The 25,955-nt window shown below is 41.2% G+C and overlaps 1 protein-coding gene across 6 annotated transcripts in view; it reads right to left on the bottom strand.

The window, feature by feature from the left end:
- The window catches only part of prkcz (protein kinase C, zeta), a 428,930-nt gene that overhangs the window by 124,665 nt on the left and 278,310 nt on the right, over window positions 1-25,955 (bottom strand). For all 6 annotated transcript variants that reach the window (XM_072586280.1, XM_072586279.1, XM_072586278.1 and 3 more), the window contains 4 exons: window positions 17,152-17,249; window positions 16,258-16,344; window positions 6,972-7,107; window positions 2,877-2,964 (listed from right to left, as the gene is read on the bottom strand). In XM_072586280.1, coding sequence (XP_072442381.1) covers window positions 2,877-2,964; window positions 6,972-7,107; window positions 16,258-16,344; window positions 17,152-17,249 — 409 coding nt within the window. The remainder of the gene's footprint in view (window positions 1-2,876; window positions 2,965-6,971; window positions 7,108-16,257; window positions 16,345-17,151; window positions 17,250-25,955) is intronic.

The raw sequence follows: 25,955 nt of genomic DNA, 5'->3' as shown, positions 1-25,955 counted from the left end.
GGTGTTTTGAATAAATATTATAACTTACTCTTTCACAAGTCATTGATTAAAGCCTCTCATCTAACAACCTAAAAAAACTAAAACAGACATCATCTCCTCCTTTTCTTCCTGCACCCTTTCCTCACTTCACTTGACATATGGGACTTAATTTGGAAAAGCAATCAGTTTTAACAAGTAGTACCAAAGCACCAGTAATAAATAGACCATATAAACAAACTTGGTGGAAGTGGGTACTGCAGATGCTGGAGATTAGAAACAAGATTAGAATGGTGCTGGAAAAGCATAGCCAGTCAGGCAGCATCTGAGGTGCAGGAAAATTGATGTTTCGAGCAAAAGACTTCATCAGGAATTAGGCTGGGAGCCTCAGGGGTGGAGAGATAAATAGAGGGTGTGGGGCTAGGGAGAAGGCAGCTTAGAGTGCAATAGGTGGATGGAGGTGGGGAGTAAAGGTGATACATTGGAGAGAAGGGTGGAGCGGATAGGTGGGAAGGAAGATTGACAGATGGGTCATGAGGATGGTGCTGAGCTGGAAGATTGGAACTGGGGTAAGGTGGGAGAGGAGAAATGACGAAACTGGTGAAGTCCACATTGATGCTATGGGATTGAAGAGTCCCAAGGCAGAAGATGAGGCGTTCTTCCTTCAGGTGGTGAGGGGGTGGCGATGAAGGATGCCCAGGACCTGCATATCCTCAGCAGAGTTGGAGGGGGAATTGAAATGTTTGGCGGGCAGTGGGGTTGATTGGTACGGGTTTCCCAGAGATGTTCGCTGAAGCGCTCTATTGAAGTCATCCGGTCTCCCCAGTGTAGACCCCATTGGGAGCAATGGATACAGTAAATGACGTGTGGCAGCGCAGGTGAAATTTGGATGGATGTGGAAGGCTCCTTTGGGGCTTTGGATGGAGGTGAGGGGAGGAGGTGTGGCCGCAGGTTTTGCTATTCCTGCAGTGGTAGGGGGAAGGTGCCAGGAAGGGAGGATGGATTGTTAGGGGTGTGGACCTGACTGAGTAGTCACAGAGGCAACAGCCTTTGCGGAAAGCGGATAGGGTTGGGGAGGAAAATATATCCTTGGTGGTGGGATCCGTTTGTAGGTGACGGAAATGTTGGTGGTGATGCGATTTGAGGAGATTTGTGGGGTGGAAGGTGAGTATTGGGGGGGGTCTGTCCTTGTTGCGGTTGGAGGGGTGGGGTTCGAGGGCAGAGGTGCGGAATGTGGATGAAATATGTTGGAGGGCATCTTCAACCACGTGGGAGGGGAAATTGCGGTCTTTAAAGGAGGCGGCCATCTGATGTGTTCTGTGGTGGAACTAGTCGTCCTGGGAGCAGATGTGGCGGAGACTGAGGAATTGGGAATAGGGGATACCATTTTTGCAGGAAGCAGGGTGGGAGGAGGTGCAGTTCAGGTAGCTATGGGAGTCTGTGGGTTTGTAGAAAATGTCAGTTTTGAGTCGGTCATCGTTGATGGAGATGGAGAGGTCTAGAAAGGGGAGGGAGGTCCAGGTAAATTTAAGGTCATAGTGGAATGTGTTGGTGAAGTTGATGAACTGTTTAACCTCCTCATGGGAGCACGAGGTGGCGCTGATGCAGTCATCATTGTCGCCGAGGAAAAGGTGGGGAGTGGTGCTGGTGTAATTCTGGAAGATGGACTGTTCTATGTAGCCGTCAAAGAGACAGGCATAGTTGGGGTCCATGCGGGTGCCCTGGCTACCCCTTTCATCTGGAGGAAGTGGGAGGATTCGAAGGAGAAATTGTTGAGGGTGAGGACCAGTCCAGCCAAACAAGAGTGCCAGCGGAAGGGTACTGGTGGGTACGGTCAGGAGAGGAAGAAACAGAGGGCTTGGAGGCTCTCGTCATGGTGGTTGGAGGTATAGAGGGACTGGATGTCCATGGTGAAGATGAGGCATTGGGGGCCAGGGAAATGGAAGTCTTGGAGGAGTTGGAGGGTGTGGGTGGTGTCCCGAACGTATGTGGGGAGTTCCTGGACAGGGGGGGGATAGGACAGTATTGAAGTAGGTGGAGATGAATTCAGTGGGGCAGGAGTAGGCCGAGATTATGGGTTGGCCAGGATAGTGAGGCTTGTGGATCTTGGGTAGGAGGTAGAATCGTACAGTGTGGGGTCCCCAAACTATGAGGTTGGAAGCTGTGGGTGGGAGATCCCCTGAGGTGATGAGGTTGTGTATGGTCTGGAAGATGATGGTTTGGCGATGCAGGATGAGGTCATGGTCGAGGGGGCAGTAGGAGGAGGTGTCTTTGAGTTGGCACCTGGCTTCAGCAGTGTAGAGGTCAGTTCACCAAACTATTGTAGCCCCTGTGTCCACTGATATAAACAAACTAGACTTTTAAAATATAGACAGATTATTCAGGAATACGAACATTTCCCTTATTATGGAAATATTCAATTGGAAGTTAAACTAAAAACACATGCAAATTACTCGAAATCAATTGTAAAAACGAACTCAAACATTTCTGATGGCTCTGTAACTGCTGAGAGATTGAATTTCATCTTTGTGTTTTCTTTTCAATTCCATTTGTCAATGTTTAATCTCCAGGGATTTTAGAACATTTTTTCCACTTTGTCCTGTTGAGATTTCCAAACAGGCCTTCAAAAGATAGGCAAACAACCTATTGTAAGACTTGGGCAAATAAATCTAAAATTAATTTGAAGAGGTTTATGTTGAGAAGGTCCAGTGTCCCTAAGTAAAGGCTCCTGGCTTCCACTCTGCACCTCTCCATTCAGACAGCAGGGAGTATAATTTTACATGAAGTAGGAAATCACTTTCTTCTACAAATGGAACACAATGCTGATGTTTTAATTTGGTTTGCTGCACAGATGATCAAATACAACTATACTAGCTATGTCCTCTATTACAGTTGCTCACCATACTCCTCTCCTCTCAATATTTCAGGTGCTATATAATTGGGTGTGCCACAGAAAGTGCTCGTAGTGTCACCAGGGCCAAGTCCTTCCTGTAGACCAAACATAAATTACTAGAGATTGAAAATACATGTTTCCAAAATGTATGTTTTTTGACAATTTAAACAATTAGCAGCAGCATAAAAAATATCCTCAAGGATTCAGGGTCAGGTGATTTAAAACTATTTGGTTGACTGAATTTACATTAACTTATTTAAATGCACAGTAGCGAAGGAAAATACTAATCTGATCATTGTCACATGCAATACAGCGCTCCAATAATAAATGGGTATACATTTAACTGGTAGAACACCATGTAGAATGCACACTTAACAATAGTAAAAACAATACAATTTGACATCAAAATACAGTTTACAAGATGCACATGTCATTGCTGTAAAATATATGAAACATACATCTAATCATATTAACATTACTGAACAAAATAATAAACAGAAATGAAGAGTGGTAATTGTACTAATTAATATACTTGCGATAATCAGGAATAAATAACTGGTTGACACAATTGCAAATTTTGACATGGTGCACTGTAATTCATGTGTAACATGGAGGCAACAACTGCAGAAATGTGAGTGTTTTTATCATCAAGAATTCTTCCTTTCGTCTGCTTTCAAATAAAATTCATATTTTATAATATCTGCAAATGTCTCCTATGTATATATGATCAGAGTTAGTCAAAGTTATTAGTTATGATCTATAATACAAACCACTGTTTTAAAAAGGCAAGATGTGCCCTCTGGCTTTTTAAGAAATGCATAGCACAGTTTGTTAATCAACAACATTGATCTTAAGGTTGTGGCTTGATTCCAGATTTGTTTGAGGTCAGATAATAGACAATAGGTGCAGGAGTAGGCCATTCTGCCCTTCGAGCCTGCACCACCATTCAATATGATCATGGCTGATCATCCTTAATCAGTATCCTGTTCCTGCCTTATCTCCATAACCCTTGATTCCACTATCCTGGAGAGCTCTATCCAACTCTTTCTTAAATGAATCCAGAGACTGGGCCTTCACAGCCCTCTGGGGCAGAACATTCCACACAGCCACTACTCTCGAGGTGAAGAAGTTTCTCCTCATCTCTGTCCTAAATGGTCTACCCCATATTTTTAAGCTGTGTCCTCTGGTTCGGCACTCACCCATCAGCGGGAACATGTTTCCTGCCTCCAGAGTGTCCAATCCTTTAATAATCTTATATGTCTCAATCAGATCCCCTCTCAGTCTTCTAAACTCAAGGGTATACAGGTCCAGTTGCTCCAGTCTTTCAGCGTAAGGTAGCCCCGCCATTCCAGGAATTGACCTCGTGAACCAACGCTGCACTCCCTCAATAGCCAGAATGTCTTTCCTCAAATTTAGAGACCAGAACTGCACACAGTACTCCAGGTGAAGTCTCACCAGGGCCCTGCACAGCTGCAGAAGAACCTCTTTTCTTCTATACTCAATCCCTCTTGTTATGAAGGCCAGCATGCTATTAGCCTTTTTCACTACCTGCTGCACCTGCATGCTTACCTTCATTGACTGGTGTGCAAGAACACCCAGATCTCTTTGTACTGCCCCTTTACCTAACTTGATTCCATTTAGATAGTAATCTGCCTTACTGTTCTTGCCACCAAAGTGGATAACCATACATTTACCCATATTAAACTGCATCTGCCATGCATCTGACCACTCACCTAACCTGTCCAGGTCACCCTGTAATCTCCTAATATCCTCCTCACATTTCACCCTGCCACCCAGCTTAGTATCATCAGCAAATTTGCTAATGTTATTACTAATACCATCTTCTATATCATTAACATTTATTGTAAAAAGCTTCGGTCCCAGCACTGATCCCTGCGGTACCCCACTAGTCACTGCCTGCCATTCTGAAATGGAGCAGTTTATCATTACTCTTTGTTTCCTATCAGCCAACCAACTTTCAATCCAAGTTTATACTTTGCCCCCAATACCATGCGCCCTAACTTTGCTCACTAACCTCCTATGTGGGACTTGATCAAAAGCTTTCTGAAAGTCCAGGGACACGACATCTACTGGATCTCCCTCGTCCATCTTCAGAGTTACATCCTCACAAAATTCCAGAAGATTAGTCAAGCATGGTTTCCCCTTCATAAATCCATGCTGACTCTGACCTATCCTGTTACTACTATCCAGATGTGTGGTAATTTCATCCTTTATAATAGACTCCAGCATCTTTCCCACCACTGAGGTCAGACTAACTGGTCTATAATTTCCTGCTTTCTCTCTCCCACTTTTCTTAAAAAGTGGTACAAAATTAGCCACCCTCCTATCCGCAGGAACTGATCGCGAATCTATCGAACTCTGGAAAATAATCACCAATGCGTCCACGATTTCTCGAGCCACCTCCTTCAGTACCCTGGGATGTAGACCATCAGGCCCTGGGGACTTATCAACCTTCAGACCTAACAGTATCTCTAACACCAATTCCTGGCAAATATAAATTCCCTTAAGTTCAGGTCCTTCAGCCACTGTTACCTCAGGGAAATTGCTTGCGTCTTCCCTAGTGAACACAGATCTGAAGTACCAATTCAATTCTTCTGCCATTTCTTTGTTCCCCGTAATATATTCCCCTGTTTCTGTCTTCAAGGGCCCAATTTTAGTCTGAACCATTTTTTTGCCTTTCACATACCTAAAAAAGCTTTTACTATCCTCCTTTATATTTCTGGCCAGTTTACCTTCGTAGCTCATTTTTTCTCTGCGTATTTCCTTCTTAGTAATCCTCTGTTGTTCTTTAAAAGCTTCCCAGTCCTCAGTTTTCCCACTTATCTTTGCTATGTTATACTTTTTCTCTTTTAACTTTATATATTTCTTAACTTCCCTCGTCAGCCACTGCCACCCATGCCTCCTCCTAGGGTCTTTCTTCCTTTTTGGAATGAACTGATCCTGCATCTTCTGCATTAAAAAACAGAAATATCCGCCATTGTTCCTCCACTGTCATCCCTGCTAAGGTATTGCACCATTGAACTTTGGCCAGTTCCTCCCTCATAGCTCCATAGTTCCCTTTGCTCAACAGAAATATTGTCACTTCCGATTGTACCCTCTCCTTCTCAAATTGCAGATTGAAGCTTATTGTATTATGGTCACTACTTTCCAATGGCTCCTTCACTTCAAGGTCCCTGATCAATTCTGGTTCGTTGCACGATATCAGATCCAGAATTGCTTTCTCCCTCGTAGGCTCCAGCACCAGCTGTTCTATGAATCCATCTCGGAGGCACTCCACAAAGTCTCTTTCTTGAGATCCAATACCATCCTGATTCTCCCAGTCTACCTGCATGTTGAAATCCCCCATAACAACTGTAGTAACATCTTTGTGACAGGCCAATTTCAGCTCCTGATTCAACTTACATCCGACATCCAGACTACTGTTTGGGGGCCTGTAGATAACTCCCAAGAGGGTCTTTTTACCCTTAGAATTTCTCAGCTCTATCCACACTGACTCTACATCTCCTGATTCTAGGGCCCCCCGCACAAGGGACTGAATATCATCCCTTACCACCATGGCCGCCCCAACCCCTCTGCCCGTCAGTCTGTCCTTACGATAGCATGTGTAGCCTTGAATATTCATTTCCCAGGCCCTGTCCACTTGAAGCCACATCTCAGTTATCCCCACAATATCATATCTGCCAATTTCCAAAAGAGCCTCAAGCTCATCCATCTTATTTCTAATGCTTCGTGCATTCATGTATAGTATTTTTAATTTGTTACAGCCCTCACCCTTCCCATCACCTCCTATTTCACTCATCCTTACAGCATGATCCCTTTTTGAGGTAAAGAAAAAGAAAAAGAAAATCAACAAGGGTCCTGTTCTCCATTACAACTTAGCGGGGTTTCGTTAGAAGCAGGTATATTTAGATATTTTGTGAATGCAGAGTTGGATTCAACTAATTAGTCAAACAGATTACAGTCACTGTTAGGTAACTAATATTTGTCAGACCTTGTGGGAGAAGCTTTTTAAAAATAATATGTATCCCTTATTGGTTTATGTTTTTACTAACTGTCACTCTGTTACAAATAAACATCCTACCTTGCACATTCCATAATCTGTTAATTTGATGTGACCATCAGAATCTAAAAGAACGTTGTCCAGTTTCAAATCTCTGTAAATGATTCCTCTGTCATGAAGGAAGTTGAGGGCAATGCAAATTTCAGCAGCATAAAACCTAAATGAAACAAAGATACTGATAATTTCAGAAAACTGCATCACAATAAGTATTGCTGTCCTGTTTCTTGTTCTTGACAAGATTTCCAAACTGAAGAAACTAATTTTCGACTGATTCGTTAATCATACTTCTTCCAGAATGATTTTGATCTCATTGCTATCTTTTTCTATTTGGGTGTAAACAAAACAGATATTTCTTATCCATTCACCACTGCTTTGATGTATAGCCTGACTTTTAAGACACAAATAGTTCCTGTCCGAAACATGCGAAAGCTGCAACAATCTACATATTTACTACATTTTATATATTTATGATATATTGTACATACACTTGATTAAAAAAATCACAATGAACTTACTGACTGGAAAATACCAACTGAATTGTGCAACAGACTGAAGCCATATTCCAATGATCTGAAACCAAAGTTAAAGATGGCCTAACACCTGCATAATTATCCCTTCTATATCCCAAGTCATTGAAATTGAGACAACAGGTCTGCAAAGTCTCACCAGGAACAATTGCTTTGAAAGGCTATTAACAGGTGCCATCTCAATCCCATTTGCAAAACGTCCATATAATCACTCCCTATGTGCACTCACCTAGGTGGAGACAAACCATCAGACATAACCATTTAGACAATGGTGCTGGGCTATAAAAAAAATTTTCCCCCAGATGTAATCTAGGCAACTGGAATCACCCACCGAGGTCATATTTAGGTCAAGGTGCAGATGGCGATAGGGAATTGTGTAACAAATCAATTAACCAATGTTTGTTTAAGCATCTGTTTTCTCTGCAGATTAGTATAACCAAATGAGACATTAATAAAACCCTCCCTGTATTGGTCTCGGTCTATCCAATCAACTTTAAGTTTTGCATCGTCTTCCAATTTTTGACTATAAGTCACAGGCAGGGATAACTCAAATCTAGCAGCTCCTATGAATGGACTTCTCATATATTAGAGTTAATCTTTCTTTGCACTGACTCTGCAGCCGTAACACTATATTCTGCATTCTGTTTCGTTAGCCTCATGTACTTACGTAAGGTAAGATTTGTCTGGTTAGCATGCAAAAAGTCTTTTCACTGTATCTCGGTACATGTGACAATAACGTATCAAATCAAAACTCAATTGAAAAAACCTCTCTGCTGACCTTCAAACCACTATGATGCCAAAGATGAATCAGAGTAAAGCCTGAAAGCAGCCAAGACACCAATTTTCAACTGTATTGGATTTTCAAATTCCTTAATCTATCCACCAACTCTGAAATTTATTTGTATAAATGTGAACTTCAAGTATGTGGGTGTGAGAGAATTGCAGTATTTTTATTTTATTTAGATTGGTTTAAATTTAAGTAATACTGTTATCGTTTTAAAAGATCAAGAAAATCTGTCCATGTCTTTTATCATCATAGCACGTAAACAGTTAAGCACTCATTGAATTGACAAACATATCCTTTTTAAAAATCTGTGGTGGTCAAACAAGGCATGGAAAAGGGAGACTCATCATCTGACCATATTATATGCAGATAGAAATTTGATATAACTTAGTCCAAATTTTTCAGATTTGTGATCTAAGCACTACCTATTCCTACTAATATCCACCAAACCCAAGCAGTTCGAATGCTGCTTTCCAACTTGGAGAAATTTCCAGCTCCCTCAGGTAAGGCTTTCGAGATCTTACAGAGCCAGTACCCTCGCAGTGTCTTGGATGCCACTTCATGTTAAAATATTTGAAAGTGTTTGCAGTTGCTGCTGCAATGAGTTCCATATTAATGTTGTCTGCCACTCCATAACACACTTCGCCCTGGACTACAGAATGCAGCACCTCACATTTATCGAAATTAAACTCCATCTGCCACTCCTCAGCCCATTGGCCCATCTGATCCCGTTGAACTGTGTGGTAATCTTCTTCTCTGTCCACTACATATCAAATTTTGGTGTCATCTGCAAACTTCATAACTATACCTCCTATGTTCATATCCAAGAAATTTGTATAAATGATGAAAAACAGTGGACCCAACAGTGATCCTTGAGGCACACCACTGGTCACAGGCCTCCAGTCTGAAACACAACTGTTCACCTCCACCCTCTGTCTTCTACCTTTGAGCCAGTTCTGTATCCAAATGGCTAGTTCTTCCTGTATTCCATGAGATCTAACCTTGTTAACCAGTCTCCCGTAGGATATTGATAAACATTGAAGTCCATATTGATCACGTCTATTGCTCTGCCCTCATCAATCCTCTTTGTTACTTCTTCATAAAACTCAATCAAGTTACCGAGACATGATTTCCCATGAACAAAGCCATGCTGACTGTCCCTAGTCAGTCCTTGCCTTTCTAAATACGTTAACCCTGTGCCTCAGGATTTCCTCCAACAACTTCCCCACCACCAATGTCAGGCTCACCTATCTATAGTTTCCTGGCTTTTCCTTACCACCTTTCTGAAATAGTGGCACCATGTTAGCCAACCTCCAGTCTTCCAGCATTTCACCTGTGACTATCGATGATGCAAGTATCTCAGCAAGGAGTCCAGCAATCACTTCCCTAGCTTCCCACAGATTTCTAGGGTACACGTGATCAGGTCCTGGGGATTTATTCACTTTTGTGTTTCAAGACATCCCGCACCACCTCCTTTGTAATATGGACATTTTTCAAGATGTCACCATTTATTTTTCCATATTCTATATCTTCCATGTCCTTTTTCACAGTAAACACTGATGCAAAATACTCGTTTAGTATCTCCCTCATCTCCTGCAGTTCCACACAAAGGCTGCCTTGCTGATCTTTGGAGGGGTCCGTTCTTTCCCTGGTTACCCTTTTGTCCTGAATATATTTATAAAATCTCTTTGGATTCTCCTTAACCATATTTGCCAAAGCTATCTCATGTTCCCTTTTTTCCCCTCCTGATTTCCTTCTTAAGTATACTCCTACTGCCTTTGTACTCTAAGGATTCATTCAATCTCTCCTGTCTATAGCTGGCATATGCTTTCTTATTTTTCTTAACCAAAATCTCACTTTCTCTAGTCATCCAGCTTTCCCTACACCTACCAGCCTTTCCTTTTACCCTAACAGGAATATATCGTCTCTGGATTCTCGTTATCTCAGTTTTGAAGGCTTCCCATTTTCCAGCTATTCCTTTACCTGCGAATATCTGCCTCCAATCAGCTTTTGAAAGTTCTTGCCCAATACTGTCAAAAATTGGCCTTCCTCCAATTGAGAACTTCAACTTTAAGATCTGGTCTATCCTGTTCCATCATTTTTTGAAAACTAATTGAATTATGGTCGCTGGCCCTAAAGTGCTCCCCCACTGACACCTCAGTTATCTGCCCTGTCTTATTTCCCAAAAGCAGTTCAAGGTTTGCACCTTCTCTAGTAGGTACATCCACATACTGAATCAGAAAATGTTCTTGTACACACTTAAATTCCACCTCATCAAAACCCCTAACACTGTGGCAGTCCCAATCTATGTTTGGAAAGTTAAAATCCCCGACCGAAGCCATTCGATTATTCTGGCAGATAGAGTCATAGAGATGTACAGCACGGAAACAAACCCTTTGGTCCAACTCATTCATGCCGACCAGATATTCCAAACTAATCTAGTCTCTCTTGCCATCACCAGGCTCTTAGCCCTCCAAACTCTACCTATTCATATACCCATCCAGATACCTTTTAAACGTTGCAATTTTACCAGCCTCCACTACATCCTCTGGCCGCTCATTCCATACATGTACCACCCTCTGTGTGAAAAAGTTGCCCCTTAGGTCTCTTTTATATCTTCCCCTCTCATCATAAATCTATACTGTCTAGTTCTGGACTCCCTCACCACAGGGAAAATACCTTATCTATTCATCTTATCCATGCTCATGATTTTATAAACCTCTATAAGGCCACCCCTCAGCCTCCGATGCTCCAGCAAAAACAGCCCTAGTCTATTCAACCTCTCATGGTAGCTCAAATCCTCCAACCCTGGCAACATCCTTGTAAATCTTTGCTGAACCCTTTCAAGTTTCACATCATCATTCCGATAGGAAGGAGACCAGAATTGCATGCAATATTCCAACAGTGGCTTGAACAATGTCTGGTACAGCCGCAGCATGACCTCCCAACCCCTTTACTTAATACTCTAACCAATAAAGGAAAGCATACCAAACTCCTCTTTCATTATCCTATCTACCTGCGACTCCACTTTCAAGGAGCTATAAACCTGCACTCCAAGGCGAGATCTCCTGACAAATGTGTTTCCCAATTTCCTGCTGACTATTGGGGGTCTATAATACAATCCCAATAAGGTGATCATCTCTTTCTTATTTCTCAGTTCCACCCAAATAACTTCCCTAGATGCATTCCCAGGAATATCTTCCCCAAGTACAGCAGTAACGCTATCCCTTATCAAAAACACCACTACGCCTCCTCCCGCCTCCCCCCCCCACCCCCTTTTCTATCATTCCTACACCATTTGTATTCTGGAACATTAAACTACTAGTCCTGTCCATTCCTGAGCCACGTTTCGGTGATTGCTATGGTAGTCCAGTCCCATGTTCCACACCATGCCCTGAGTTCATCTGCCTTCCCTGTTAAGCCTCTTGCATTGAAGTAAATGCAGTTTAATTTATCAGTCCCATCTTGCTCTCTGCTTTGTTCCTGCTTGCCTTGATTGTTTGACTTGCTCCTTTTCCCAACTATACCAGTCTCAGACTGATTTCTTTGCTCACTAGTTCCTTGGTCCTACCCTCTCACCTTACTAGTTTAAATCCTCCCAACCAGTTGCAGCAAATTTCTCTGCCAGTATATATTAGTCCCATTCAAATTTAGGTGCAATCCGGCCTTCTTGTACAGGTCACTTCTACCCAGAAGAGATTCCTAATAGTTCAAAAAAATGTGAACCCTTCTCCCCTGCACCAGCTGCTCAGCCACACATTCAAATGGTCTATCCTCCTATTCCTACCCTCAATAGCTCATAGCACCTGGAGTAATCCAGATATTACTACCCTCAACGACCTCCTTTTTAAAATTCCTACCTAACTTTCTATATTGTCCCTTAAGAATCTCTTCAGTTTCCCTTCCTATATCGTTAGTTCCCATGTGTACAACGACCTTCTGCTGGTCTCTCTCCCTTTTGAGAGCATTCTGCACCCTTTCTGAGATATCCCTGATGCTGGCACCAGGGAGGCAACACACGATCCTGAGTTTTTGTTGCTGGCCGTAGAAATGTCTGTCTGTGCCTCTGACTAGCAGGTTCCCCCATCACAATTGATCGCTTAGAACCCGACGTACCCCTCAATACATTAGATGTATGTTGGGTTCCAAGTGGTCGATTGTGATGGGGGATCCGCTAGTCAGAGGCACAGTCAGACGTTGCTGCGGAGAGCAGTGCACAATCAGAATGGTGTGTTGCCTCCCTGGTGCAGGAAGGATGTTATTAAACTGGAGGGTTCAGAAGAGATTTACCAGGATGTTGCTGGGAATGGAGGGCTTGAGTTATAAAGAAAGGCTAGATAGGTTGGGACCACTTTCACTGGAGCATATGTTGAGAAATGACCTTATTACAGGTTTATAAAATACTGAGAGGAATAGATAAGGTGAATGGCAGATGTCTTTGCCCTAGGATAGGGGATTTCAAGAGTAGGGGCATATTTTTAAGGTGAGAGAAGAAAGATTTAAAAAGATGAGAGACTTTTTTTTATACATATAATGGTTTGTGAGTGAAATGAACTGCCAGAGGAAGTGGTGGATGTGGATACAGTTGTAACGTTTAAAACACAAGTACAGATAGTTCTTCCCTGAAACAGTGCTTAAAGTGGTGGCAATGTAATTGCCTTACAGCCAACACGTTTTAAAAATTTGTGCTTTAGCAACAGTGTCCCTAATTCGTCAATTGCGTTACAGCAAAATATTTGCGTTAACGTATCGTATGTTGTAGCAGAACAACCTGTGCTTAAATAAGAAATGTTGAGAGGGATCTGGGCCATCCGCAGGAGGGTAGGTCTAGTTTAGTTTGGGATTATGGTTGGCAACAGACTGGTTCAATTTAAGGGTCTGTTTCCATACTGTATACTTTATGACTCTCTATTATCATGAATGACTTGAACAAAGCTGTGATTGACAGTCACAACAACTTTAATATTGCATGACTCACTAGTTAATATAGTGACACAAACTGATTTCCAGAAGAATGATGTATTTTAAAGACCATCTTAAAATGGGAAAACAGAAGTGAAGAGTCAGAGGGGTTTATGGAGGCATTTCCAAGGGTTTGGCAGCTGAAAGGGGATCTGAAAGGTGACAGTTAAATGTTTTCAATCAGGATCAACAAAAGACTGGAATCAGACGCTTGCACATGGCTTGAATGATTATAGAGCTGGAGATTACAGAGATAGGAAGGTCTGACACCATTAAGGAATTCCAAAACGAGTATGAGAATTTTAAAATTGGTATCTTGTTAAAAGGCAGCTAGAATGCACAGGACAAAGGCTAAAACATTGGAAAATAAGACAACATAAGAGGAGGAGGCCATTCAGCCCTTCAAACCAGCTCCAGCATTCATTATGAACATGGCTGATGATCCAACTTGATTACCTGCCCTCCCACCACCAACCCCAAAGTTCTTTGATTCCTTTAGTCCCAAGTGTTATATACAACTCCTGGAAATACAATGTTTGAGCCTTGAATGCTTTCTGTGGTAGTGAATTCCACAGGCTCACCACTCTCTGCATGAACAAATTTTTCATTTTGACCCTAATTGGTTTACTGCCTATCCTTAACTGTAAGCAGTGAATCCTGGTCCTGCACTACCCATCAGCTGGAATATTGTTCCTGCATCTACCCAGTCAAATCCTGTTAAAAGTTGATAGGTTTCTATGAGATTCCCCCTTCATTCTTACAAACTCATATGAATATGGACCAGAACTGCACACAGTATTCCAGGTGTGGTTTCACCAAGATCCTGTATAATCGCATCAAGACATCCCTGCTCCTGTACTCAAACACTCTTACTGCGAAGGCTAATGCATTTGCCTTCTTGACCAGCTGCTGAATGTGTGCGTTTACCTTCAGTGATTGGGGCATGAGGAAACTCAGATTTTGTTGCATATTCTCCTTGCTCAAGGGCCACATAAACATCCACTTTCCTGTTTTTGCTCCCAAAACAGATAACCTCAAATTTATCCACATTATTCTGCATCTGCCATGCATGTATCCACTCACTGAACCTGTCCAATTTACACTGAAGCATCTCTGTATCCTCCTCACAGATCACTCTCCCATCCAGCTTTATGTCATCTGCAAATTTGGAAATATTACATTTAGTTCCCTCATCTAAATCATTAATAGACTTTGCAATTAGGTGGGGTTCTAGTACTGATCGCCGAGGTATCCACTAGTCATTGCCTGCTTTTTGTAAAATGTTTATTTCTACTTTTTGTTTTCTGTCTGCCAATCAGATTTTCTCTCCATTTCGGTATATTATCCCAGTCCCATGTGCTTTAACTAATCTAATCTCTTACGTGAACGTTGTCAAAAGCTTGCTGAAAATTCAGATAAACTACTTTCATTAGTTCCCTGTCATCAACTCTACGAGTTACATCCTCAAAGAATTCCAGTAGATTTCTCAAGCATGGTGGCCCTTTCGGAAATGCATGTTGACTCTGTCTGATCCTGCTGATGTTTTCCAAAGTGCTCTGCTATTAAATCTTTTACAATGGACTCAAGCATTTTCTACCCTACCGACACCAGGCTGACTGATCTATAAATCCCCAGTTTTCCCTCTGCCTCTCTATTTAAATAGAGAGGTTACATTAGTCACAGTGCAATCTGTAGAAACAGTTTCAGAATTTACAGAATCTTGGAAGAATACCACAAATGAATCCATCGCTTTCTGGGCCACTTTAAATACTCTGGGACGTAGGTTATCAAGCTGAGAATTTCTCAGCCTGCAATTGCATCAAATTCTCCAACACTGTTGCCCTACTAACACTGATTTCCTTCAGTTTCTCCTTCTCATTAAACCATGATAGATGGTTCTTGGTTTAAGTTAGGACAAAGGTAGCTTTTGAATTAAATGCCTTGGTTTATGTCGGGTCAGGTGTCTTGTCTGCCATCTGGAGATTCAGAGACAAACTCACACTGTCTCCTTTTGAGAAGCTACACTGAATCACACGTCAATCAAACAGTGATAAGGCCTGCAGCATGCTTCCCCTAGAATCAAGATCCTGGGGCAGAAGTCCCATTTAGCATGAGGTGTTGCTCAGAGGCTGGCAGCCGTTGCACTCAATAGCACTACTGAGGAGGTTTGGCTGCTGTCAGAAGAACACCTCCAGAATCCAAAGATTTCAAATTGGAAGCAAGGGTGGGGTCAATCTCATTGGTCACAATCTCTCATCAGGCAGAGCACCTTTCTAATGTGCAGTCCTTTGATCAGACATGGAATGCCTCTGATCAAAAGAAACCATCTCCATCACCCTTTGAGTGACGTAACTCACAAATGGGAGGTGGTGATAAAGCACTAATGTTATTACACTAATAGTCCAGAAGCCCAGGTTAATGTTTTACAAACATGGGTTCTAATCCTAACATGGCAGATGGTTAAATTTGAATCCAATAAAAATCTGGAATATAAATCTCGCCAATGCACGATATAACTACTGTCAGCTGTTGTTAAAACCCATTCAGTTGACTTTAGGGAAAGAAAGCTGCCACCTGGTCTGGCCTACATGTGATTCTAGACCTACAGCAATGTAGTTGACTCTTAACTGCCTACCAATTAAGGATGGACAAAACATACTGGCCGAGCCACATCCTGTGAACAAACACGAATAGTTATTTGGCATGTCACATTGTGACAGGCCACCCCCCCCCGTAGCTTGATTAATTTCAGCGGCAGCGGGATGAGGCCTTTCAGAGGTCAACGATTGGCTATAAAAAAAGCTTCAAACTCACTACCAGCAACACCAGAAAATTCTGCCCAGCATCCTTTCTATAGATAACTAAAAAAGATGCCAACCTCCTCGTTCTGCGTATATGCATTCCAAAAGCAATTCACCCTGGCAGCACTCACTATCTTTGCTCTCATTCACCTGAGTATTGTTCTAGTAAATTTGTACTATGATGTTTTCATTAATTATTTGGTCACATGAGAGGATGTAAAAGGTTTTGGTACCTGGCATGTTCTTCAGGAAGCTTTCTTTGCCGTTGCATATGAAACATAAGGTCACCTCCATTGACATATTCTATAACCAGAAACAACCTGAAACATGTCACAGAAAATAAGATTCACTAAATAATCAATCCCAGCACCAATGCTCATTTGTCTGATATACATTGCATGATTGTCTTTGTAGAAATACAAAAGACAGACAACTTTTAACAATTCATTCATAGGTGCTATTGAAAATTACCAATTGCCCTTGAGAAGGTGGTGGACGGCTATCTTTTTGCACGACTGCAGTCCAACTCTAAACACGCACAAGAATTCATTAGGACAACATGAATGAATGCCAGTGACAACAGCAATGGCCATTAGTCCATGTGGTCCTCATGTGCTTGCTGCTTGGCAACTGCATCCATGGCTTCAAAACACAATAGCTGTCTCATTTGGATTAAGCCAAAGCTTCACAAAGAATGGCAAGGACATGTCACTTCCTGCTCTCCTTCCAAATTATTAGCCTTTCTCTCCATTTTATTTTCCTTGCTGTCATGCTGCTATCCTTCAGTGAGTAGATTACACAGTTTGAGTTGCAGCAGACCAGATCCTTTCAAGTGTCAAAGCACTATGGCTTCTTGTCACATTGCTGTTGCACTCTAATGTACTTTAAATTTGATGAAATACAACTGATTAAGGCAAGTAAATTAGCATAGTGGATGTCAAGAGGGCTTTAAACTGCAAGCCCCTGAATTTAAAAGAGGGCTAAAATCTCATCTCATACAAGCTCTATCCAGGGTCCTTAGCTAATAGTTTGATCTCTTCAGATTAATTAGTTACACGCAGAATAGCCGGATGAAACAAAGTGGAAAAAAGAAAACACCTTGAGTTTTATTTAGAACAGTTTCTTACCTGCTTTCTGTTTGGAAACATGAGTGAAGACCAACCAGAAATGGATTACTGGAGGCCTGCTCAAACACATGCTTTTCTGTCTGCACCCAATCGATATCCTGTAAAAGGAAAAACAATTACATAATATAAGGCGCAGGTCACAAACCATAAGGTATAAATCTAAAACAAATATTAATTGGATTGAAAGTGAGCTTTTCATGAAAATCCTCCATCGCACTCTCTCCCATTTAATTTAAACTCTACATTAATGCTGGCTGAAAGCAGAAGATCCCACCTCATGTGTAAGGGCTCTTATTGCAAAGTGACTGTGTCACTATCACTGGACGTAAAGGCACAAGTACAAGTGCCACCTGCGTATCATAACAGATTTGAACAGACTGATTAAAATACTCACTCCAATGCTCCCGTTCCTTTGTGTGGGAGCATTGTGCCAAGCATAGCTATTTTGTATTTTTATTTTTTTTTGCTTTTTTTTGGTGTTGCTTTGCAGAGTGTTAGGGCTTGTTTTGTATTATAGGGTAGGTTAGTAGTTAGTAGACAGTAATTGTACTGTAATTTGTGTTTTTTTTCTTTTATCATACTGCTATTTGTTATTGATTGTATTTTTCAATAATTTTATATGTTTGTAAAGTTAAAAAAATTTGCTAATAAATATATTTACAAAAAAAAAAGACTCACTCACTAGCCTCTCCTTTTTCTTAAACAATATATAAACCATGGCGATAAAAATCTCAATATAGGGTTGCCCTAGTGAATATTTTTCATAAGTAGAAGGTTTAATGCACAATGTAATTATTATATAAAACAGAAACAGGGCATTCAGTACAACAAATCCATGCTGACATGTGGGCTCTGTTTAAACCTTCTTCCACATCTGATTCGAACAGAATAAATCTCTGTCCTCTTCTCCTTTGTGTGCTCATCTGTTTAATACAACAATGTCCATAGGGTAAGTGGAGCTGAGTCCACAACAGCATCAGCCATGGTCTTACTGAATGGCCGAGCAGGCTGGATGGCCAGATGGCCTACTCCTGCTCCTATTTCTTATGTTCTTGTATGTTGAATTAGGCAGCTAAAGGCTCTTAGACATTTACCAGGGCTTCATTTAACCTAGTTCTTTATTTATAAAAAAAAGCTGATGTTTATTTATTTGAAGAACCCAACATCAAATGGCCCAATCACAAGAACTCTGTTCTTTTGTTTTAAAATCAACATGCTTGAACTCATTCTGACACAACCCTGGCAGTAGGACTTGAATTAGGGCCTTCTCATTCAAAGATGGGGACATTACATTGCACCACAAGTCCCCAAGAACTCAGCTCGTTTATAAAAAAAAAAGTCCAGCAGCAATTTAACAATTTTCAAATTAACCAAAGAAACAACGCTATCAACCAGGGCAAAGAAATGAGGTTTCTTAAAAAACATCTGTTCAAATGTATTATGATATACATCTGAAGTAGGTGGGACTTCTCCTGGTTCAGAGTTAGGGACATAACGCCACAAGCTCCTCAATGAACTCAGGTCTTTTTTTCATTTTTGAAACTCACCATCAATTTGACAAGGTTACACATCAAAGAATTCAGCTCTTTACTTTTGAAGACCCATCACCAAATCACCCATTCTAACCAGTTAGAAAAATAAATCACAAGCATTGGCCATCAGGGGCTGGGGAACAATAACAAGAAAGAAAGAAGAGTAAGAACTTTTCAAAATAAGCCATTAGCAAATCATCCAGTTAAATTGTACTAAAAGAACGAGTTCAAGAACTCAGCTTTTTATTTTAATTATAGAGACAAAAAAAACTGCAGATGCTAGAATCCAAAGTAGACAGGCAGAAGGCCTGAAGAACACAACAAGCCAGGCAGCATCATGAGTTAGAAAAGTTGACGTCTTGGGTGTAATCCTTCTTCAGGTCTGGGGGTGGGGGTAAGGGGAGCTGCAGATAAAGTGGGTGGCGGGGGCAGGATGGTAAAGTGGGGATAGGTGAAGACAAGTAGAGGGTACAGCCTGGTTGGTCAATGGGAGAAATGAATCTGGATGGTGGCAGGGAGGAAGGGGGCTGGGAAAAGAGTTAGGAGATGGGAAGGGAGGTATTTGAAATTGGAGAACTCAAATGTTGAGTTCTCTAGGCTGTAGACTGCCCAGGTGGAAGATGAGGTGTTGTTCATCCAATTTGCGCTTTATTTCATTGTGGCAATGGAGGCGGCTAAGGATGGTCATGTAAGAAAGGGGATGGGAGGGGGAACTAAAATGGATCGTGACTGGGAGGTCTGGTTGGCCACTGCCTACCCAGCTAAGATGCTTGGTGAACCATTCCCTAAGTTTATATGTTTGGTCTCCCAAATTTGAGGAGATCACCTTGGGAGCACCTGATGCAGTAAACTGGGTTGGAAGAGAGGCAGGTGAACCTCTGGCTCACCTGGAAGGACTGTTTCGGGCCCTGGATGGAGGGGAGGGGATGTGTATCAGCAGGTCTTGCATCTTTTCCAGTTGTAGAGTAAGGTACTTTGGGGGCCAGTGGGGAGAGTGGCACAAAGCAAGTACTGTTGAAGGGAATGGTCCTTGCGGAAGGCAAAGAAGGGTGGAGAGGGGAAGATATTCTTGGTGGTTGGGTCAAGTTGGAGTTGGCTGCAGAGACTGGTGGGATGGTAAGGGAGGACAAGGGGAACTTTGTCTTTATTGCATTTGGAGGAGGGAGGTTTAGAGCAATGGAACAGGGAGTGGAGGTGGTGTGGTAGAGGGCTGTCTGGAATTGTTCAAAATAGGTGGATGCCTGGGATGCTTGGGAGTGGAATGTCTCCTCGTCTGAGCAGTTGTGGCAGAGGTGGAGGAATAGATACTGGTTGGGAGGAGGTGTAGTCCAGGTAGTTATGGGAGTCTAAGTGTATGTAGTAAACATCCTTTTGGAGACCATTGCCGGAGATGGAAATGGAGTGGCCAAGAAAGGTGAGGGTGATGTCAGAGAGGGAGCAAGTGAACTTGAGGGTAGGATGGAATTTGTGGGCGATATCAATGAATTGCTCCACTTCAGCCTGAGTGCAAGATGCTGCACCGATGCAGTCATCAATCTAACGGCGAAAGAGTTGGGGCACAATGCCTATGTGGTGTTTCTTCAGTATTGCTGTAAAAAGGTTTTCTACCTGTGGAGACACATGTTGGTAGGTTTCCGTATCTGCAGGTATCTGCAAATAGCGTGTTTGCTTTTTCAACGTGGTGTTCTGTTCTGTATTACAGCGTCATTGAAGAAACTCCACAAGACAGGTGAAGTTAACAAGACACACCTTCAAAAGAATGTCACGGTAGAACAAAAAGCCAATGGACAGCTGCAGACCAATGTCTACAGGAAAGTGACACACACAGATCAGATATTCAATTAGAGGAGCAAATCATCTCAACAACCACAAACGGAGCTGCATCAAGACATTATTTAAATGAGCCACAACACCCAGGAACTACAAGATGCTGAAGAACACCTATACAACGTATTCAAGAACCACGGGTACTCGGATAAGCACAGTCTGCCCATTCTTACACAATAATCCTAAATAAGAAGACTCATCATGCCCAGAGACTCTAGCCACAGTACTGTATATTAAAACCATCTCAGAGATGACGACCAGAATATTCCAGCCCCTTGATATCATGGTAGCCCACAAACCAACCAACACACAAACAACTCTTGATGAATCTAAAAGACCTTGTACAAACAACCAGCAGAATGAACGTCACATACAAAATATCAACAAACAAACATTACATCAGACAGACAGGAATCTAGCCACACCACCAGGACACACAAGCACCAACTCACCACCAAAAGACACAACCAACTATCACTACTATCCTTACACACAGACAACGAGGGCACAAGTCGACTGGGACAAAACATCGATCCTGGGACAGGCTAAACCAAGACACGCATGGGAATTCCTCGAGGTCTCCATTCAAACCATAACTCCAAACACATCCATTTGGACCCCAATTACCAAACACTCAGAAAAAGAACCAGAAGTGATATCACCTGCCACACAAATAGAAAGTGGGACAGTACACCAGTGCTTCCAGGGAGACTCACTGATGATGTTACCTAGCATGGTGATAAAACGTCTGAGAATAAACCTTCCAGCTCAGTGAACAAACTTACACCCGGAGCCCTTTTATCTTTTGTTCAGGAATATTGTCACACATCTCTGGACCTTTTTTTTTAGGAACTATAGCCATGATCAAATCACTTGCGTTACTAATTGAAAGAACATGAGCACTACCCACAAGGGACAGTGGAACAATAACAAGGGAGGGCATGAAATTAAAACAGATTGGATGGGGAAATATTCCAAGGCGCCGCACCGAGGAGGGTAGGGAAAGATTTTAAATTAACATGGAATTGGAGGGGGAAGATAACCCAGTTTTTAAAAATCAACCTGATCACGTGTTAGAACACACCTCTTGATAAGGTGGGACTTAAACCCAGACCTTTTGGCCCAGAGGTAGTGACACTACCATTATGCCACAGGAACCCCCAGGACAGTTCTCATAGATATGTTTAATCAGCCTGTTCAAACATATCATGCCACATATCATACATGGGCCTAGAGTGATAAAAGGATATGGTGGGAAAAACAGCATTGAATTCGCTGATCATAATTAATAACAAAGGAGGCTCAAAGAGCTGACTGGCTTACTCCTATTTTGTGTTTCTACTTCTGAAGCAGATGGGACTTGAACCTAAGTTTCCAAGCTCAGAGGCGCAATCACTCATACTGAACCACAGAAGACCTCAGAACCTACCTCTTGATACTTTTGAAGCAAACTATTCAGAGGTATAACACATTTCTGGAACAGATTTCCTTTTACTAAAACCACCAAGTCTTACCAACCTGAAGAATAATGATCAAGCATTGGCTGCCATGAGCATACAATAATAACAAAAACAGAGTGGTGGGGGATAAAGGGAAGAGTTTAAATTAAAATAGAATTGGAAGTAACACACTCCAACCCCAACAGTCAGAACTCAGCTTTTTTTTGTATTTTCTAATCAACCTATTCAGAAATGTTATTACATGCCTCTGGAACAAATGGGATTTGAATGTGGGCCTCCTAGTTCATAGATGAGAATACTACCCACTGTACCACAAGAACCCTTAATTAGGGCTCAGCTCTTTTTATTGCTCTATCTAGATATGCTCTCACAACAACTGAATTCAGATCTCCTTTTATACATTTGGAAGAGTTATCACACAACTGAATTATGTTTTTCCACCAAATCACCTGTGGTGCCAGAGAACTTAGCATATTTTTATACTTTATAATCAATCTATTCTGAGAAGTAATTTTCAGACAGGTAGGGTCACTTCCGCGACACCATAACAACCTCAGTTAGAACTCAGCTTTTTTTTTCTATATCCGGATGTGTTCTCACAACAACTGAATGTCTTTCCCCATCACAAAATCACCTGCGGCAATTTTCATCTATTAACCAGCACCATTAAATCGCCAGTGTTTTCCAACAGATTAAATTACGTGCAAAGCTCATTTAGGGCAATGCAGACCACCAAAGATAAGGGAGAGGGCTAAATCAAAGTGTTGGTATGATGTACATGAACTCAGCTCTAGAACATAATTTCCAATGGGCATCATATGCTCTCACTTGACTCTGGACTGTTCTGTTTCAGGCCACTGGGACTCTTGTGGCACAGTGGTATACCCTTACCTCTGAGACAGGCAATCAGAATTCAAGACCTACCTACTTGAGTTGCACGCAAGAACATCTTTGAGCAGGATAATTAGGAAATTATCTACTCCAGCTTTGAAGAAACCTGTATTTCTAATCTGACATCAATTACACTCCTCTGAAATAAATCTACATTATTGTCTTGAACCACTCCCTGCAGTTGAATTCTGCAATCTTTGCAGAAAGACTTCTCTTCTTAATTTCTTAGTGGTTTTCTTACTGATTGTCCAGTAGATGACCCTTAGTTTTGCTCTTTTCTTAAATAGCAATATTCTCTGTGATTTCTGACATCTTTTCATAAATTTAAGCTGCTTATTGGGTCACTCGTCAACTATTTCTTTCCAACATTAATAGAGAAACACAGAAAATAGGAGTAGATGTAAGCCATTCAGCCCTTTGAGCCTCCTTTGTTGTTAATTATGATCATGGCTGATCAGCGAATTCAATGGCCTGGTACTGTTTTTTCCCACCATATCCTTTTATCACTCTAGGCCCATGTACTATACTTAAATCCTTTTTGAAATCATATAATGTTTTGGCAGCGATGACTTTCCATGGTAGTCAATTCTGCAGGCTTCACAATTTTTCTGGATGAAGATATTACTCATCTTAGTTCTAATTTGTTTACCCCATATTCTAGCTACCCAGACCCTGGTTCTGACTTCCCCTGTCACTGGTAACATCCTTCCTGCACCCACCGTTTCATCAGGTTAGAATTTTATAGGTTCCGATGCGATCAGCTTCGTCCTCTTAATTCTTCTGAACTCCAACAAATACAATCCTCACTACTTAAACTTCTCTTCATACATCAGTCCTGCCATTTCAGGAATCAGACTGGCACACCTTTGCACACTCCCTTTATAGCAACAGCATCATTCCTCAAATAGGGAGCCCAAAACTACACACAATATTCCATTTGTAGTCTCATGAAGACCCTATATAATTGCAGCAAGACATCCCTGCTTCTGAACTGAAATCCTCTTGCTATGAAGGCAAACATACTATTACCTTCTTGACTGTCTGCTGCAGTTGCATGTTTACCTTCAGTGACAGGGGTAGGAGGAAACCCAAGTCTTGTTGCACATTTCCCTTTCTCAAATTGTAAGCATATAATAATCCACTTTCTTGTTTCTGCTCCCAAAGCAGATAGCCTCACATTCATCCACATTATTCTGCATCTGCCTTGCATTACCTCATTCACTTAGCTTGTCCAAACCATACTGAAGCATCTGTGTATCCTCCTCACAGATCACCCTCCCATCCAACTTTATGTCATCACCAAATCTGGAGATATTACATTTAGTTCCCTTATCTAAATCATTAATATATACATATAATGTGATTAGGTGGGGTTCTAGCACTGATCCCCGAGATACCCACCAGTCACTGCCTGCCATTTGGAAAAAGACATTCCTACTCTATTTCCTGCTGGCTAACTAGTTTTTCTAACCATTTTAATACACAAGCCCCAATGCCACGTGCTTCAGCTTGACACAAGGATCTTTATGTTGGATGTTGTCAAGTGTTTTCTGAAAGTTCAAATAAACCACATCCTTCGCCTACCTCCCCCACCCCACCACCTCCCACGATTTTGCTTTTGTAAATCCATTTTGAACCTGTCTGATTCTGCCACTGTGTTTTTAATCGATTGAATATTTTATAATGGACCCTAGCATTTTGCCCCCCACTGCCGACATCAAGCTGACTGGTCTATAATTCCCTGTTTTCTCTCTGCCTCTTACTGAATAAAAGTGACCCAGCTTATTCATCATTTCCTGATAGCAAAAATACAAGAATGTACCTAACATCCTTGTAAATAATTTTGCATCGCTCTAGTATCTCTGCATGTTTTTTATAATGAGGCAACCACAACCATACACAGGCTTTTGTGGAATCTATCTTAATTACATATGTTGCACCACCCTTGAATATCGTCTCTAATTTCTTCCAATAAATAAAGGAGGTTAGTGAATCAAAACTGTCTTTTGAAATTTATACTGATCTTAATTATTACTTTTTTTAATAAAGTAATTTCTTTATTCTCCTTTGGTGAGGATTTCCATAATTTTTCTTACTGCCTATGTTAACCTAATCATTCATATAGAAAAGCAGAAAGTGGAGAAACTCAGCAGGTCAGGCAGCATATGTAGAAAAACAGAGTTAACATTGAATCCAATATAATTCTTCAGCAACTGATCATTCAACAATGTCAACAATTTCATCTTCCTTCTTAAATTGAGGTATAGAGTTAGCTCTCTGGCATTTTAATTTTGTCCACAATGTACTATTAAATCTATCCCATACAGTCTTTTAATTTGCTCATATCAGGAGCTTAATCATCTTTATGTTGGTTAGCTTACTGACTATTTCTCTATTTTTTACAAGAATAGTTACATTATTTACAGTCTGATCTTAAAATGTCAGGTTTACATGATCTATCTCCTCATAAATACTACAAAGTAAATAAATATTTGCTGTCACTTTGTGATTTTGACCCTGTAAATCCCATTGTGGCCCTCTTTGCATCCTGACTTCCTCTTATTATTTACTTTTTAATTTATGTCTATATGAAATTTCAAAACAGGTGAGGTCTAGGATAATAAATTAAAAATCCTGTTCTTTCACTGTTCCTGTTATAGAGTTTTTAAACTTGTTACTGAAGCAACTAGGTAGAGTTGACTTTTATCCTGGTTAGCAGCAAGGGTGAAGCTAGTTGGGATATTTGGAACTTTAATTAAATCTCAAGACTTGACACCTCTCTGGGAATAGAGAGGTTTGATTTTGAACTGGGATTTGCATATTGGGATGCGACATCCCACACTTCTATATTGTTATGTCATTCTTTATAAACGAACTTCAACTCTAGAGTTCTAAACTTTCTAATTATGAATTAAAAATCTAAAATAGGTCCTTTCTATATCTCACAGGGTAAAAAAATTCCAAAAATTTGGAGACAATTTTATTTTTGTGTTGGGACATTTTAAGAGTGCGAAAGGTTCAATAGAAATGCATGTGCTTTCTTAAATTGAATTGCAGTTATGAAACCCTTCATTACATTTCATTGATGCTTACT

This window comes from Chiloscyllium punctatum, chromosome 16 (assembly GCF_047496795.1).
Source record: "Chiloscyllium punctatum isolate Juve2018m chromosome 16, sChiPun1.3, whole genome shotgun sequence".
Lineage (NCBI taxonomy): Eukaryota > Metazoa > Chordata > Chondrichthyes > Orectolobiformes > Hemiscylliidae > Chiloscyllium > Chiloscyllium punctatum.
Note: the sequence above shows the minus strand (reverse complement) of the source record. Positions and strands in the feature narration are given on the sequence as shown.